General features: G+C 37.3%; 1 protein-coding gene across 2 annotated transcripts in view; it reads right to left on the reverse strand.

Annotated features, from left to right (window-relative positions):
- The window catches only part of IPO7 (importin 7), a 48,050-nt gene that overhangs the window by 17,945 nt on the left and 11,147 nt on the right, over positions 1 to 18,958 (reverse strand). For both annotated transcript variants that reach the window (XM_027852633.1, XM_027852632.1), the window contains exons 2-8: positions 8,774 to 8,855; positions 6,860 to 7,013; positions 5,706 to 5,864; positions 2,836 to 2,992; positions 2,169 to 2,258; positions 627 to 721; positions 401 to 485 (exon numbers count right to left, since the gene is read on the reverse strand). In XM_027852633.1, coding sequence (XP_027708434.1) covers positions 401 to 485; positions 627 to 721; positions 2,169 to 2,258; positions 2,836 to 2,992; positions 5,706 to 5,864; positions 6,860 to 7,013; positions 8,774 to 8,855 — 822 coding nt within the window. The remainder of the gene's footprint in view (positions 1 to 400; positions 486 to 626; positions 722 to 2,168; positions 2,259 to 2,835; positions 2,993 to 5,705; positions 5,865 to 6,859; positions 7,014 to 8,773; positions 8,856 to 18,958) is intronic.

Here is an 18,958-nt window from a genome sequence, read left to right on the forward strand (position 1 = left end):
CCAGTGTCACTAGATCACAAAGTACATGGTAGTAAGTAATGTGGAAGAAGACTGGAAAGGCAAGAGGGATTGGGTTGTGAAAGGCTCTGAATGCTAAACAGAGCATCTTGTATTTGATCTGAGGTGACAGGAAAGCCCTGAAGGGTACAAAGGAGAGGGCTGACCTGGTCAGACCTGGTGGCTAGCCTTCTACTACAGAACCTCTCTATATTTATTAGATTAGTGTTTGAGTGATAGACTGTTATTTCAAGGTCCAAACACAAAGCCTTTCCAGCCTGCAAATTATCACAAGAGCAGAAGCTTGGTTAGCATTGCATTCAAATCTAGGGATCACCATCATGCCATGAGGAGGCATCAGAATAGTTTAACTCTGCTAATACCTAACACAAGGGCTTTTTACCTGCTGGACGCCAACAGCAAATGCTTTTAGGAAGACTTCAGCAAATTCATTATACTCCTTGGAAACATTGCCAGGGCTTCCATACCTAAAACAAAGTAAGAATCTCCAATAATCTTTTGCTATGCTTTAAAATAGTTCCATCTTAGGAAGCTTGGGGGGGGGGGGGCAGGGGAGGGCAGAGACAGCACAACATTTTTAATTACTGGTCACAAAGAAAGCAGCTTACCTTTCAAAAAGCCTTGCCAAGATATGTAAAGCCCACTTCTTGCATTTCCACCATGGTAATTCTGGCCGATCATCCTCTTCAACTTGAAGGGTTTCCTTTTAGAAGAGATTTTATTGACTATAATAATTTTTTTAGAAATTACATTAAGTAGAAGCTCTATTACGCCATGACCATAGCTGTAGAAACCAAAATGATCTCCCAATGTAAAAATCTTTCATTTAAATAAAACAAGCTAGGAATGATAAATAGTATCTTCAATATGAACAAATTTCCAATACTTTTTGCAAATCACAGTGATTTGTACTATAAAACTTTCACAGACAAGGTGGTGACCGCTTGAGTCAAAATTACTCTTTAGGTAAATCCAAGAAGAAACACCATCCCTCCAACTATTACTAACAATCAGTTTAAAACTGGAAATTGCATTTGGTTTCATATGCAATTTAACCCATTCAATTTAATTGAACCAATTGGTTGAATTCAACCAATTCTGATTAAACCAATAAATAATTTAAATAATGCTTGGAATTTTTACTTCTTTAAAAATATCCAAATTGCCACAGCATGCAAATATCAGAACCAAAAGAGCAAAACAGCAATAACTGTAGAAATACGCCACCTAAAATATGTTGTGGGCCCTTTCCTTGAAAAGGACAGGATGGCTAGGCTGCTTCAGAGTTAGGAAGCCCTGATCAAGCCCCACTTGAGACACATCCTAGCTAAACAATCACTTAACTTCTTAGTGCTCCAGACAATCCTCTGAGAGGAAAAATGGCAGACGTTTGAATCTTTGTCAGTGAGCCCCATAAGGAGTTCTCTACACTGATGAAAATCTAAGACCTTTACAAGTTCTCCTCAAAATGCCCCTTTCCTTAGAATGAGTAGATAAGAGTGAGGCCCTCCTGACAAAGGTAAAGACAGAGGTCCACCAATGCCCACTGGTATCACCTCTAGTTTACTTGTCTGATATTGAGAATTGTGAGCACATTTCTTGTCTAATCTTCTAGATTGAGCAGCAAGCACATAAAGCACTGGAAAGCCAAGAAACAACAAGAAAAACCACTAGCATGACTTCCTGGAGTCACACAGGACTATGGGACACACCTTAGGTTCTAAGACAGCTTCTCTCACATGTCACATGTGGCTGGTGACAAACTAATGAGGTGGAGGGATGGAAAAAACTGGTGTGTGTGGTTAATGACCACAAAAATACTCTTAATTGCTGATTCAGAACATTAAAATATTTAATCAAGTTGAAACCACCAATAGAAAGGGGACAGATCTGAATCAGAGCCCAACCAGCTTCCTTTCCCCTAATTGCCCTAAACTGGCTCAAGACCAACGAGGAAAGAAACTACTATCTCAGGGTTCAACCAGTCACAATGAAGCAGAGAGATGCCAGCAATATGGACAGCACCCAGCTCCAAACTTTCCTAGGGAGCATTTTGGGAAAAGGCTGATGGAATGTTTCTTGGCGTTCAAACCCCAACAAAAGCCCAAGCTGACAGCTCCCCACCCCATGCCCCAGACAGACACACTTACAGGAGGGACGTCCCTGTTCACAACCGTCTTTAGAATTTCTATCCATTCAGTCAAATTTGCTTGATTTATCAGCTCCAGTGGAAGAGTATACTTTAAAAGGAAAAAAAAAAGTCCAACTTTTCTTTAAATTGCACAAAAATGTTCAATTACCAATCAAAATACTTTACTTTTTCTGTATTTTCTGCTTCCTACTAGTAAAAATGTCATTCATGGGGCAGCTAGGTGGGGCAGTGAATAGAGCTCTGGCCCTGGATTCAGGAGGACCTGAGTTCAAATCCAGCCTCAGACACATAACACTAACTGTGTGACCCTGGGCAAGTCATTTAACCCCACTGCCTAGCTTTAAAAAAAAAAAGTCATTCATTACCAACCTCAATCTTTTCTTCTCATTACACACAAACAAACCTCAAGAACAACCTTTGTTCATGTTTCATTAGAAGACATATCTTCTAATTTATTTTAGGTAACTGGCCCTGTCACATAACTTAATCTGGGGAAAGTGGCTCTTACAGTGATTGCAGACTGTCTTTCTGTGAATAAAAATGTGAACAAGGTACTAACAGGTCCTGAGAAGGTGCCCAAGGAAGAACAGATCCTTTACAGAAGATTTATGGGAAATCATGGCCAAGCCACCTAAGAAGGACATGAAATAATGAGTCCAGAGTACCTGAACAAGGGCATAGAAGATCTTGAATATTTGTTTCTGAATAAGGACTGATTGATCAGACTGATCAGGAAGAAGTTGAATAAAACGATCCTTCAAAACTGGTAGGAAGTGCTGCATTGCTGCTACCAATGGACTCCGTTCCTCTGGCTTCTTGTATCTTTGGGTTCAAATACAAAAAGAATTCATAACAATTCAAAGTTACAATTATATATAAAAACAACAACAACAACAAACACTTCATATACAATGAGATAGAAACACCACCCTTGAGAACGCCTAAGGAAAATCAAAGTTATTTCAAACACAAGGGCAACAGCAGTGACACATCTATGCTGATATGTAATTTCAATAGTAGCTGACCTGTGAAACAAAAATTTAGGGTGTATTTTTACCCTTTAGACATTTCATTCAACGTCATTTGGGTGTTACAAGTTCTCACTTAGAAGAAACCCTTAGACATAGAGACATCAACTCTATTGTCCAAATGAGACCACTGGCTCCAGAAGTGAATGGGACTGCCCAAGGAGGACTAGGGATCTGGCAGAGCCAGATCTCAAAACACTTCTGACCATAAACTCAGAGCTGTTCACCAAAATGCCATGGTAATCCCTTTCTCATCAGTAAAATACAATCTTTCAACTTTACAAAGAAAAAAAAGAACTTTAATAAAATTTGGTGATTGCCACATGTTACTAGATGGCTTATCTCACTAGAAGTACTTATGTTCTTCTCTTTCAAAAAATTAATTTAAGGATAACTGCTTTGAAACAAATCCCACACAATTCTGGGCAGTACCAAACACAGATTAAAATTAGTACATAAGATTACCAAACCAGCACTCAAGAAAGTTATTTTTGAAATCAAGGTAATTGGTAAAGAGGAATAACTTGGGGCCATGACCAACAGCATGGAGACTATTTTAAGTATGCAGACTGAATTAGCTAATGTGTACACCTCATTACATTCGGTAAGGTTGATCCTGGAGACAACACTACTCAGAAAAATACCGTTCTTTGCCAAGTCAATATACAATTTTTATAATTCACAGTTCACATTCTAAAGGAACATAACAAATAGATCTACATTATCAGTCTTTAAACCAGATAAAACTTATAACACAATGAAGGACTGAAATTTCCTCTGCCCTATAAAATGATGCCATTTCTATTTCTGGGTGATGCTGCTTTTTTATACTACACGAATGCAAATTCTGGCTATGGAGAAATCCTTAAACTGATTAAATTATTGAACTGATGTTTACAATCTAGTCAATGAAGATGTATCCTATGCTAATAAGATGACTTGTAAATAATTATGTTACTTAAATGCAGTTATCCCTTTCACCTAGCAACTTTTCCCCATTAAGGCTTCGATCAAGTCAGCAGAAGAAATTAAGTGGGAATTTTGAGGGCATTTTGAAAGCTGAAGATGACTCTTGAAAGTCAGCAGATGATACAGAGCTTATGACTAAATATTTTCCCCAAATTTTAAAATAAGGTACTGTAAATACCCCATATAAGAAAAAGAACAATTTATACTTCTTCTCGGTATGAAGGGAGGGCTGAAAATTTTTATGTGGATTTTCCAGATCTCAGGGATTGCATACTGCACCCCTAACCACTGTGACGTGGAAGGGATAACTTTAATAGTCACATACTAATATTTTTAGTAAAATTTCACATAGTTTTCAAGATGCTATGCTGTAACTGTGTCATACATTTGGGCCTATAAAATAAAGCTCTCTTTAACTCAGAGCAGAAAACATGTCCTCCAAGTCTTGTAAATTTCTAAGTTCTATGAAAGCTCACAATTTATGAATAACAAATTGTTTGAATAGTTTGATTCTCATGACCTAAACTAAACTATAGGTGATTTTTAAGAACTGTGAACCTCTTCAGACTCCTACTCTTCTTTCCATTTAAGGGACTCCATAATCTGAACCCTAATTTTCCTAATATAAGAGGCTTCTCTACTCATCACTAAATCCTTTTTTTCACTATCCTACAAACATATAATAAACTATTTTACAAACATATAATAATTATCCCATTGCTATACAACTATCAATTTCTCCCGCCAGGCAGTGCCGATTGGTATTATTTATCTAAATATCAAATATTATCCCCTTTTCAATCAATCAATAATTTACTGAGAATCTCTCTTTGGAGGCCATTTTTATATGAGCCCTTCATCCAACACTGGTATCTGCCTTCTTTCACCTCTTATCACACTTAGGAATTGAACTTCACACCACAAATTGAATTTATTAAATTGCTATTATGTGCAAGGCACTGGAGACACAAAAGCAAAAGTGAACATTCTACGGGGAGACATATGTATGAATCTAGGCAGAAAAAATACTGGGAGGGAACAGCCTTAGCAGCTTGGGGGTGGGTGGAGGGGGGCTTGTTTGTACTGAAGTTGGCTACTGAGCTGAGCAAGTCTTAAAGGAAATCAAGGATTCTAAGAGGTGATGCTGAGGAGGTAGGGCAAAGGCAGGGACACAGGAGATAAGTGTCACCGGAGGAACAGTAAGGAGTCTGGTGGACTGAATAATATAGGAATAGGAGGAAAAGATTATGTCATAGTTTGAAAGGTGGAATAGAAGTAATGCCAACAACAAACAAAATGGTTCTAGGTTCAAGTTTAGTTACTAAGGAAGGGGTAAGAATCAGGAGCTATGCGTTACAGGATTACAAATGGAAAATGCTAAATCACATTCAACACCTAATTCAGTAATTCAAAAGTATGTGTCTTAATGTATTTAAGAAATGCTGTTAAGGCTTAAATCTCCCCTTTGAATTCTCTTATCTAGATACTCCCAGATTTTCTCCAAGTACATACCCACAACTTGAGAATGACATACTTACTCATAGTTTTTCACAAGCTGATATAGGCACAGAAGGATTCCGAGCCAGCAAGCACTGTTATCAGACTGGAGATAAAAACCAATTTTGTCTACAACTGCAGTCCAGCGGCTTGGGTAATCATGTTTGATTATGTGATGAATACATGTAGTAAGCTGTACCCTAAAAGTCAAATAAGATACATAAATAAGGGAAAATGCTATGAAGAGTGCATTATACAATTATTATACATTTTATTAATCTGACTTATATGTAATTTCAAATTATGATTAAGTCTTGAGGGATGCAGATCCAGTGGGTAACTGAAACAGTCACCCAAAGCTCATTTCCTTTTATGAGTCAGCAAATAGAGACAGGGCCAAAGACAGTCACAATCTTGGGCCATCAAGGAATAGCTGTCTGACCTAAGTTACTTCTACTCTTGGAATCCCTTTCCTCGCCTATAAAACTATTTCATAGGGATGCTGTGATGTCTGAAAGTACATGTAAGACTTTGAGGCATGCAAAGATGTAAAAGGCCACAATCCCTCACCTTCAAAGCTAATACTGAGGGAAAGAGACACTTAGAACATGATTAAGTGCAAAGGAAAAGTAAGGAGTAGCATTAGGATCCTTAAGTGGAATGTACAAGGAAAAGAATCATTATAAAAAGGTGTTCTTATTATGGAACCTGTGGGACTAGGTTTCCTGGTGGTGCTTAATAGGTCTTAGTGTCTGAGAAGGATCATCCCAGGATAGTACAGACTTCCTCTATACTTTTACAATCAAGAAGTTGTCACTAAACAATTAACTGACACCCTGAGAATCTGTTTGGCTTGATCCCTCCTATTTTACAAAGCTGTGCAGTTTTTTCTTTCCAATGGAGGCAGTGAAGGGAAACAGATACCTGTTAACTTCCTTAATAATTCCTTAGAACGATCCCCGCCAAACCTATTAACCACCTAACATTAAAGATGAGAAAACAAGACCATACACAGAATTTCTTAGTAAGAATGATTTAACAGATACATTTGCTGAATAGTAAAAGAACTATCACTGTACTGGTTTCTAGGGTCTCCGCTACTTCAATGTCAAAATATGCGAAGGTTTTTTTTTTTAAAGACCAAGACAGAGCAAATATGATATTACTGAAACAATGAATAACATTTTAAAAATACCTGATAAGTTCAGGAGAGTGAATAATAGCTTCTACAATATTTTCACGGATACAATGTCGATCTTCCTCGGGAATTGTATATGGAGGTATTTCCCCTGGTGTGGTGTCCCTATCAGGCCAATACTGAGTTATCATATTTTTCAAATAGATAACACCTGAAAGATATCAGGACAGTTGGAAAAAAGGATAGTTATGTACACGAACAGCCCCTTTATGTGTTGTTTATATATCAATGAAGAAACTAAAGAAGTGCTTTCAGACTACCTCTGATCCTTTTAAGAACAAAAAAGCCTTATTATCACTATGTCAGAAGTTGACTAAGTACAGTTCAGATATTGACTTTCTGCTATATTGACGATATAGCCTAAAGAAAATGCTATGAATGCATAATTCTTAAGGAGATCAAGATTTCAAGGTACTGGATTAGAAAAAATAAATTATTTCTCCTTGCCAAGGGCAAATGGCAATTTGCAAGATTGCTCTAAATTATAGGTAATTTGTTAAATAAGGTGTTCTTCAATGCTTTCAACACAACACAGTACCAAACAACTATCACTTCACATGCCATAGGGCTTAGATAATCAAGATTATTTCACTCAACCCATTAAGAAAGCATTTTACACCATAATGTTTTACAATCCCAAGTATAATCTTGGTTCAAACATCACTTAGAATACCAACAGATTCAAGGGTAGTTTTCACTATTCTGTATATTACAGACCACACCTTCTTGTTAGCAGTCAGAATGCTGAAGTTGCCTGTCAGCCAGTTACCAAACTTAACTGAAAATGACGATATAGCAGAACATAGAGACTTAGAGGTGCTCTTAAGACATGCAAAAAAGACCTTTATTGCAAATGCAAAAAAGAATCAGATACTGATTACTGAAAAGTACTAGTTCTATGATTTATAATTTATTAATGTGTTTATGCAGGGGCCTGACCTGTTTCAAAATAGATTCAAAACCCAAACCATCTTCTGATTCTTCTAATTCTAAGTGATACAACTGAAGCTAATTATTGCTACTTTTCCTTCTATTTGCAACTCAAGTACTATGCACATTTTAACAAACTGTCAAAAAGAACAGACAAGGTGTTCTCGTGTCCTTCACCTAAAACTAATTTTCTGACATAAATAGATTCATAATAAAATAAAATAAATAGATTTTGCTGCAAGTGTAGTTTCAAGTCTCTGAAATTTAGTCACATCTTCCGAAGAGCCAGGGAGATCCTTACTTTCATCAAAAATTGTGACCTACATTCCATTACTTAGGATTTGAAATGACCCTTATTAGTCATGCAAAAGAATAAATAATGTGACAAAGTCCACAGGCAGCACCAAAACTCAGCTGAGAAGGCTAAGCTCCAATTCTTTATGTTGTAAGAAAATGTACAGACTGTGAACCAAATTCATACTTCTTCCACTCTAAACTGCTCTTATCTGTAAAATAAAGTTGAGAATAAAAATGGGTAAAATAACAGCAAACTCTATACTCAGAGCTCCAAATATTTTTCAACAAGTAAACAGTCTAGTCCTTAAACCTTGGATGTTCAAATTAATCATCCTTCACAGGCTGCAATCAAGAACAAAAACATATATAAAGGAAAAGACTCCTTGGACACATCTTTCTAAACTATATTAATACATTTTAAGCTCATCTTTACTAAGGGGAAATGTTTTAATTTTTTGGAATTTTAGACCATTGTCTCTAGCCATAAACTGAGACATTTAAGTTGAAGTGACGTTCTTCCTACTGGGCCCCTGATAACATAGGCATTCATGACCCAGGATATTGGACCTTAGTCCAATAGGCAGAAAAACAACTAAATGACATGCCATTGGATAAATCAATTCAATTGTGAACATTTAAAATAACATTTGCACATTCAAAAGAAAAAGGTCTCCGCAAACTTGCCTGCCTGTCTCACTGGTAAATCCAGCTGCTCGGACATGGTGATTTGTAGCAGAGTTGAAACAAAGTTCACGGACTTGTGGGCCTACAAAGCAAAGGAGATGATGACATTTTTAAAGCTTCTACAACTGAGTAAGATTTAAGTCTACTAATGGTGGTTAGTTTAACCAAATAAATGTTAAGGAACATCAATTAAGTAACTCTTAGCCTTTAAAAATCTGCACCCCACTTTCCAGACTGTTGGAAAAGAACACTCCTCTCCCTCTCCCAACATCACTCTACTCAAGGCAAACTGGGCTGTTGTGTTGTGTTCACTGTATCTTAAAACACACCTCACGTATTCCTACCTTCATGATTTACTCGTAGCATTGGCTCCATCAAAAATGGATCTATCTCACTAATCTCTGCATGGCTTGTTTCAGGGCCCAGCTTAAAAACTCCTTAGATCTTTCCTTGATGAACCCATCCAGGTATGATCTCTCCCTTCTCTGAAAAATTAGTTCCTTTGGCACTTCTATACTACTTACATGTGGCCACGTCTTACATTCCTAAACTGAGATCCCAGAAAGGAACTGTTCATCTCTCACATACCATTTACAGTTAATTTACAGTTTGTATTGAAAGCTGTACCGAAAGCAGTTACACAAGTAATCACTTTCTAGATATTAAATTCTGATACATTTAACAGCCATTAAAAAGTATATGGAAAATGTTAGGAATGGTCTGAAAGTTATTATGCACCCTTTGATCTATCTGGACATCCCCTGCTACTAGGCAAAAAGTCAGAGGATTGAAAGAATGATTATGTACATAACTAATTATGTAACTAATAAACAGTTAACCCTTTTTTGGGGGGCAAAGAACTAGAAACAAAGTAGATGCCCTTCAGTTGAAGAGCTAAACACACTGTGGTACATAAATGTGGCAAAATATGGCACTGATGTAAGAAATATGAAGAACATGAGGAGGCATAGGAAGACTGAACTGATGCAGAGCAAGGAAAAATGTGTGACTAAATCAATGTGAACATAAAGAACAACAAAACACTAAGACTGATGTGAAATTACACTAAGCTGGCCCCGGAAAAGAGTGGAGTAAGAAGGCCTCTCCCTCCTTTCTTTGCAGAGGTGATAAGATTTTGAGAGTGGGACACAAATCAGTGGATTTGATTGATATGTTGGTTATTTTTGATGATTTATTTTTTCTTCATCCTCTGTCATAGCATGGATGGTTTTCTAGGAAGAAAAGGGACTGGGAAATGAAGGTTATATAAAATAGTACCAGTAACAACTAAAATTTAAATAGCTCTTACTATTTGCCAGACACTGTGTCAAGTGCTTTTACAAGTATTATTTTATAATGAGGGGAATATTTTTAGAAAACCTGGGAAGACTTATACAAACTGATACAAAGTGAAGTAAACAGAATCAAGAGAACGTTGTAAACAATAACAGCAATACCGTAGAACGATCAACTATGAAAAGCAGCTACTCTAATCAAGACAATGATCCAAGAAAACTCCAAAGAACACATGATAAAAAAAGCAATCCACTTCTAGAGAGAACTGATGAAATGAGTGCAAATTGAAGTATAATCTTCACTTTTTCTTGCCTTTTTTTGGGGGGGGGGTAACATGGCTAATATAGAAATGTTTTATATGATTTCACATGTATAATCGATACAGCTTGCCTTCTCAGTGGAGGGAAAGGGGCTAAAGAGAGAATTTAGAACTCAATTTTTAAAAATGAATATTAAAAATAATTTAATTTAATCTTCACAACAACCTTTGGAGGTAAGCGCTATCATTATCACCCCCATTTTACAGATGAGGAAGTCAAAGCAAATGTGTTAAATGACTTGTTCAGGGTCAGAGTTCAATAACATCTGAAGCTAGATTTGAGTTCAGATTTCCAAGCCAGGCACTTCATCCACATGCACCAACAAAATATATCAAGGATTTTTGGTACAAGTTATGGTGTTAACTCCTAGACTTGTATTGGTAGTAAGGAGAGAGATTGTGATCTCACTGGTATAGGAAACTCTCTAGGTAAGTACTCTTCTACCAAGGCAAGTCAGTACATTTTCTATAATTTGTAGTCTAAGTACTGAGAAGTTAATTGACTTTTTCTCAGGGAAACCCAGTCACTGTCAGTTCATTCTATCCAACCACCAGAATGCCCCTTGTGTTTTGTTGGTAGTACTGTACACTTCAAATACATGGAGGAAATCATAATGGAATAGTCACCATAAGTACAGACTGGAAGAGCTTACAGCCCAAATACCAACAGGGCCTTTACCTACCTAAGCAACCTACCTCTCTACCTAGGTACCCATCTACATGCGCGTCACAGCTGAGCCCTGGTGGCTGTGAAATAACTAAGGCACAGAGTGCGGAGCTTCACCCCAGGTCTTCAGGGGCTCCTGAAGGAGCGATCCTGGAAACACAACCTGCCATATCAGCATCTTTCCCTCCTAGTGAGGTGCAGAGTTTCCATGAGGGGAGGCGCCCAGGCGAGCTGTCCCTCACTCCCTTGTCCCAGCTCTGCTTCTGACTTTCCAGACAACTGTCCCCATGAAAGTATCTTCTCCCTCCACTTCCCCAACCGTGTTCGTCAGCTCCCTTGGGTGTAAGTTCCTTAAGAGAAGAGGACTCTTGTCTTTTTCTTATGTTCTTTTCCCCTCTCCATACTTTAGTACAGTGCCAGGAATACAGTAATTACTTCATAAATGAATAAAGCACTTATTAAGCACTTACTACATGCAAAGCATGTACACAAACAGAAAATGAAGACAGTCCCTACTGTCAAAGAGCTCTACTTTGCTTTTTTGTGAGGCAATCGGGGTTAAGTGACTTGCCAAGGGTCACACAGCTGGTAAGCGTCAAATGTCTGAGGCCGGATTTGAAAAGGAGCTCTTCTAATATGGGAGACGACACACATATGAAAGGTTACACTGCAAGTCAAGATGGGAAATTCTCATGGTACTCAGGGTGTATCCGGAAAGCAGACGGGAATCTCTTCTTTAATGTCCTTTCCACAGATAAAATTTATCAGTTTCTGACACTGAACCATTTGACAATGGGTTAGAAGCACTGCCTTTCCAAATGTTCTTGAGTTAAGGGTCCAGCTCTGCCCTTATCGGGTTCTGAGGGGAGATGATAATCGAATTCAACTGGTGCGTGCTGCCTCCTACCTCTCCCCTGGGGTACCGTGAGCTCACCCTGCATACGGCAGTTGGGAAGGATGACTGTAAAGGCTGAGCTGGAAATATAAATGCTTACTGCCTTCTCTTGCTATAAAATCAGTATAATTACCAGCCCCTGCCAACACACGAAAATGCTTTATAACTGTAACATACTATATAAATGAAAAAGATGTGTGAAAATGAGCATCCACTCCCCCACCTTCCCACCCAGATTCCAGTAGTAATGAAAGGCATAGGTGGTTTAAGAAACACACATAAGACTTTGGCATAGGGGCAGTTAGGTGGCATAGTAGATAGAGCTCTGGCCTTGGCGTCAGGAGGACCCGAGTTCAAATCCGGCCTCAGACACTTGATACTTACTAGCTGTGTGACCCTAGGCAAGTCACTTAACCCCATTGCCTAGCCAAAACAAAAACAAAAACAAAAAAAAACAAAACAAAAAACCAAACACCTTTGGCCTAATAGGCACTTGATAAATAACTACTGACTGATACCTAATCGAGTCCTGGCTCTGAAACTCACTTAATAACCAAAGGAAAATTACTTCTCTGTACCTCACCTTCTTCATCTATAAAATGGGGATAATATTACTGATAGCATGGTTATGACAAAAAAGCTTTATGCCTTAATCACCCAGCAGACAGATAAAGATAATCAAACAGGAAAAAGCTGTTGGGAGGGCTAGGAGACAGGCATAGTAATGCACTGCTGGTGCAGCTATGAACTGGTTCGACCCTTCTGGAAAACAGTCTGGAACTGTACTCTACATGCATGCATGCACGCGCGCGAGCACACACACACACACACACCCCCAGTAAGGTATAAAACCCAAAGAGGAAAAATATTTATAGAAGCAGTTGTTTTAACAAAAAAATTGGCAACAAAGTGGGTGTCCATCAATTAGGGATTGACTGAACAAATTATAAAATACAAATTATACTGGAATCTCCTTATTCTAAGCAATGATGAAAGTCATGGATTCAGAGAAATCTGGAAAGACATGTGAAGTAATGAAAAACTAAGCGAGCAAAACCAGGAGAGCAACTCATACAAGGACTACAATAATGAAAACAGCTTTGAAAGAAAAGCACAATACATATGAACTGATGTAGAATGAACAATCAGGAAAAAAACCACACAATGTAAACAGAAAAAAAAAACAATAAAAACTTGAATGCTCTATAATTATAATACAAAACATATGGGGCAGCTAAGTGGCACAGTGGATAGAACTTCAGCCCAGGAGTCTGGGGGACCTGAGTTCAAATCTGGCCTCAGACACTTTATGGCTGTCTAAGCCTGGGCAAGTCACTTAACCCTGATTGCCTTCCAAAAAAAGGAAAAAAAAAAAAAAGATTTCTTTTAAAAAGCATTAAATTGAGGCTCAGAAGTTGTATCACTTGGCTAGTCATACACTGATAAGTGAGAGGTGGGCAGCACTGAATCCAAATTATCTGAGCTGGGAGAAAAGGTGTTTTTCTCCTTAAGCAGAAAGGATTATTTTTAATACATTAAGATGAGAAAATAACACTTGATCCATCTTCCTTCCTATATTAGTAGGGTTATTAGGGGTAGGGTTGATCAAGAAGAATCTGATAAAATGATAAACTCAAACAGAATTAGAAAATTTGTACAGGAAAATATTCAAAAAGTTCTGATAAATTTCTACATGTGACCTACATATCACAACTTTAAATTATAATGTATCTTACAAAGCCCACTATTTGGGGCAGTGGGGTTTTAGGTGTATATACTTTAGACAAAGGGTCTCCTGCAATCTACAAATTTATCTTTCAAACTTGCTCATTAATTCTTGAAGTCTTTGTAACAGAAAACAATTAGAAAGAAGGCTTAAAATTTAAATGTCCTTGACAAAAAGTGAGGTGCCTACACAATTCACATAAAATGGACAGATTCTTTCCTAGATAAAGTTTTGATAGCAGGAAGAAGGAAGTTCCTGACATTAAATAAGAAATAGATATTGAAATAAGCCTTTGGCACCCCTAACTTTCAAATTTCCTCTACGACTTAAGTCCCATTACACCCAAAAAAAGAAATGTTTTCTTTTTTAAAAAGATAAATCATTAATAATAAATCCTCCTAATTGCTGATTCAAATGAGGTCTTGTGCCTCACTGTATACAGAATGCCATAAACTTTGGATAATAAAATTATAAGCACCATAGGAGAAACTAAGAAAATCTTAAAAGAGTTTTTATATATTTCTAACACCAGCTTAGAAGCTTTATTTTAAACAAAAGTATTTTAGTTAATTGTTCTATGATTACTGTGGCTGTTTTGAAAATACCAATTACCTAGAGTCTTTCTCCAGCTAACTGGGACAGATTAAAACCCACTGGCAAATGCCAGATTCAGTGAAGGTTAGAGTCCTGGTTTGGGGATGATTCTGTTTTAAAGTTGCAGTACTGGCATAGTTCTTAGTTGGATCTGTCTGAACTGAATGCTATTTTTAGCAAAGCAGAGACAGGAAATTGTTGGTCTCTCTACAGCCTAGTGATGAATTTCAACCTATACATAAAGGCAATTGAGACTTCCATTCATCCAAATGGAATTGCCAATTTAAAAAGAAAAAAAAAACATTTCAAGAGACCTGTATGTTTATGAATAATCTACATTGATGCAATCTTTAGATATCCAGATGAATGAAATCAAATGAAATGAAAAGTGTTAATGGTTCATTCTCTAAGGATTCAGTAATAAGAGAATAATGTAAATAGGCAAACTTCTGTTTAACTTCCCCTGCTCCTATTAAAATCTTATTATAGATTATCAATATCAAGATTCCCTTTGTGGAAAATCTGAAAACAAAAGAGATAAACACAACTTGTCCTAGAGAACTCATTCAGTCCAATGGGGATACTGATCATAGGTCTTAGTTTCCAAATCATCCATCATACTGAATCCTCCTTAATGTCACTATTTCCACCACTCAAACAAAAATAAGCCTACATCTGAGGGCACTAAAAAAATTAAATAGCAAAACTTAGAGATTAATAAACTGCTTCCTTTATTAGGCATATTTTCAGATGTTCTTTTAAGCAGGCAAATTTCATATGGATATGGTCAATGTCCTCAAGAGGAGGTCACTGGGAGCCAGACATCATGGTAGCTACGAGCGAGGGAAGTCATAATGGCAGCATGCCATAGCAGCAGGTCTAAGACTAGATTCAGTATACCCTTCCAAATACGGCACTGAATAAAGTCCTGTTCCCACTTCAAACTGGCTCCCAAATACAAGGCCAGAGAGGAAGGCAAAGGTAATGCATACTTGAGCAAGGTATTTAACAGAACATAGATTTTAGAGTTAAGATCATCCAGTCAAACTCTTTTCATTTTACAGATAAGATAAAAGAGGCCCAGCAGTCCTCTGGGATTTATAAATGGCAGCAAAAGTGAGGTGTGAACTAAGGTCTTAAGACCTTCGTTCCATTGGAACCACTTACCAATAAGCCAGATATCCCTTCCAATCAGCCAGGAGTGTGGAGAAAATCAAGGAAGAAACCATTCTGATGACTTAAGTATGTCTTTCAGTTCCAGACCCTGGCCTCACAATTAACTGCAAAGACTTTTATCTTTAATTTACATAAGCTCTCCTCATCATTTAAAGTACTCTAACTCCATTTCAAAAGCTGAGCTCCAGCTCAGTAACAATTGCCACCAGAGCATCCACTTCTCCCATTCATCAGACCACTTACCATTAAAACACTCAACTTCTAGAGTCCCTTAGCTTTACCTGACTCACTTAATTCTATGTCAGTCATTTCAACACTTTGGACCTTTGGCTCCACCAATCCCAGGGTCAGCTGTCATCTATCTTCATCAATTCTGCTCCCAGATCTTTGAGAACTTCTGGAACATGTCACAAATTCATGCTAAATTTAAAATCATTTCAACTCCTTACATCCCAGCCACTCCATAAAGGTTTCCACAATCAAGGCCCCAAATCCCTCTCTATCTACCACTTGGAAAACACCTTACCTTTTTTAAGCACCTCAAAATTTCTATATTCCTTTCCAAGGCTAAGCCTCCAAATGTGCTCATGAACCTCCTCCCATTCTTATATTTACTTAGCTTCTACCCACAAAAACATTAAGATTTCTCCCATTAAGCTAGTTTAAAGTGACTAAGGTGTTGACCCAGAGTTCCCAATACCAAAAATATCACAAGGGGAAAAATGACAAAAAGGCCCTATCCACACTTAAATACTTATTGCAGCACTTTTTGCAGTAGCAAAGAACTGGAAACAAAGTACATGCCTGCTGACTGGGGAATGGCTAAACAAGCTGTGGTACATTAAATGTAACAAAATTTTATTGTGTTGTAACAAATGATGAATATGGTGAATATAGAAAAGCATGGGAAGACTTACACAAAATGATGCAAAGAGATCAGAACCAGGAAAACATATATAATGAATATAGCAAGTAAAGAGAAATGTAAAGAATTAGAAGAAATCTGAACAAAATGCTGTGAAATTACAATAACCAAACTTGACCCAAAAAAGAGATACAAGAACAAAAATAAGGTTCAATGAGAAGCTCAAGGGGTGGTCAATGGTTGAATGTTCTCTAGGTATTTTATTTCATTCCAATATGTTGGTTAGTTTTGCTTAACTCCATCCCCTTTTGTTCTTTGTTATAAGGATGTTGGGATGGAGGGGGTAAGTAGGGACATACTGGAATAGTCATATAAATATTGGTTATGCTATATATATATATATATATATATATATATATGTGTCATGTAAAAAAACAAAAACAAAAACACTGAGGGGCAGCTAGGCAGTGCAGTGGATAGGGCACTGGCACTGAAGTCTGAAAGACCTGGGTTCAAATCCAGACACTTACCAGCTGTGTGACCCTGGGCAAGTCACTTAACCCCAATTGCCTTAAAAAAAAATTCATTTAAATTGCTAGCTGTATTTCTACTTTAGACCTCCTAAAAATGGAAAATATACACAGTTCCCCCACAAAGTTCAGTCACTATTTTCCCCTATTCTCATAGCTTCAACTAATAGTTAAGGGTAATCTGGTAGTCACCTCTCAAGCAACCATACCTAACATTCAACCTGTCTTTCCCCCCAAACAAGCTTCCCTATTGAATTATCTCTATTTCTGCCAACAGTAAAAGGCATAAAACCAAGGGATCATTTTTTTCACTCCCTCCCATCTCCATCTATCAACAGCAACAAACATATTATTATTAAATATCTATATAAATATTAAATTAATTAAATAGAGCACAAGCTGAAAGGAATGAATGAGCATTGATTAAGGGCTTACTATGTGTAAAGCACAAGTAACAAACTGAGAATACAAATAGCAAAGTAAAAGTCAGTAAGCCCTCAAGGATCTTATGTTCTAATGGGGGAGAGATAACTTGTATAAAAGGTTTTAGCTCCACATCAGATGGAGAGGTCCCATGAGCAAAGCAGAGGGTAAAACATCTTTAATAAAGATGAATTTCTCTTGGTAATCAGTTGCTCATGTTAAATCATTTCACAATACCAAGGACTTTGGTGGTAAGAAATTTCTTTTCTGGGTCTTCATAATTTTGGTGCAAGTTGTTCTTGGAAGAACTTAAAGAGGACTTTAAAAATCAATGAGAGGGGTAGCTAGGTGGCACGGTGAATAGAGCACTGCCAAGCTGGGAGTCAGGAGGACCTGAGTTTAAATCCGACCTCAGACACTTGATACTGACTAGCTGTGTGACCCTGGGCAAGTCACTTAACCCCATTTCCTACCCCCTCCCCCAAAATCAAATAAGAGAGAGCAAGAAAAAATTAGGAAAATAAAATAAGCAATTCAAGAAAATCAAGAAAATTATGAAAAGAAAGTCAACCAACTGGAAATAAGAGAATCAAAAATTTAGGTAAGAAAATAAGTCCTTGAAAACTAGAATTAGCCAAGGGAAGCTAATGACATTCTAAGACACCAAAAAACAAAATTAAGACAATAAATCATAAAACAAAAAACTGATCTGGAGAACAGATCAAGGAGTCAAGACTACCTGAAAATTGCAATAAAAGAAGAATCTTGATACAATATTACAAGAAATTATCAAGGAAAATTGCCCTGAAGTTCTAGAACAAGAAGGCAAAGTAGAAATAGAAAAAAATCCATTCATCACCACCTGAAAGAGATCCCAGAAGGAAAACTTACAGGAATAACCATAGCCCAAAAAACTCCTAGGTTAAGGAAAAAATATTGCAAGCAAAAAAGGAAAAAAAATAACAATTTAAATATCATGGAGCTACAATAAGAATTACACAAGACCTAGCAACTACTATATTGAAGGACTGTAGGTCCTTATAGAGCAAAACAGCTGGGGTTATGACCAAGGGTAACTTACTCAGCAAAGTATAATCCTGAACAGAAAAAAAAAAGACATTTAACAAACTCAAAGACTTCCAGGTTTTTGTAACAAAAACCCCAGAACTGAAGGGAAAATTCAATATATAACATCCAAGAGAAATATGAGGTAAACATAAAAGGCCAATTATAAGGACTCAATATGGAAACTGTTTACTTCGTATGTGAAAATATTAGCAGTACTCTTATGATCGTCATCATTACTTGGGTAGTTTGAAAGAAAGGTGTGGGCTAAGCTAAGTAAGATGGGGTGATTCTAAAAAAATAAAACTGTAGGGAGAGATAAAAAAGTAATGTCATACAAATAAGGCATAAAAGAAAAACTGACATAAAAGAAACTAATAGGGAGGAGAGCGGGGAGGGCTGGAATCTTACTCTCATTGGAAATGGGCTAAAGAGGGAGAAATAGATAGACAGATATAGATACATATAGAAGGGTATAAAAGTCTTCTAAATTCAGAAAAAAATAAGAGGGCAAGGGAATGGGGGGGAGAGGAGGGGGAGCATAAGTGAGAGACTCTTGGAGGGGTAGGTAGGTTAAGGAATAGGAGGACAAGGTAGAGTGAAGTAGAGGAGTGAGGAGGGACAGGATA

Source organism: Vombatus ursinus, unplaced genomic scaffold, assembly GCF_900497805.2.
Source record: "Vombatus ursinus unplaced genomic scaffold, bare-nosed wombat genome assembly UNPS02009770.1, whole genome shotgun sequence".
Taxonomy (NCBI): Eukaryota; Metazoa; Chordata; class Mammalia; order Diprotodontia; family Vombatidae; genus Vombatus; species Vombatus ursinus.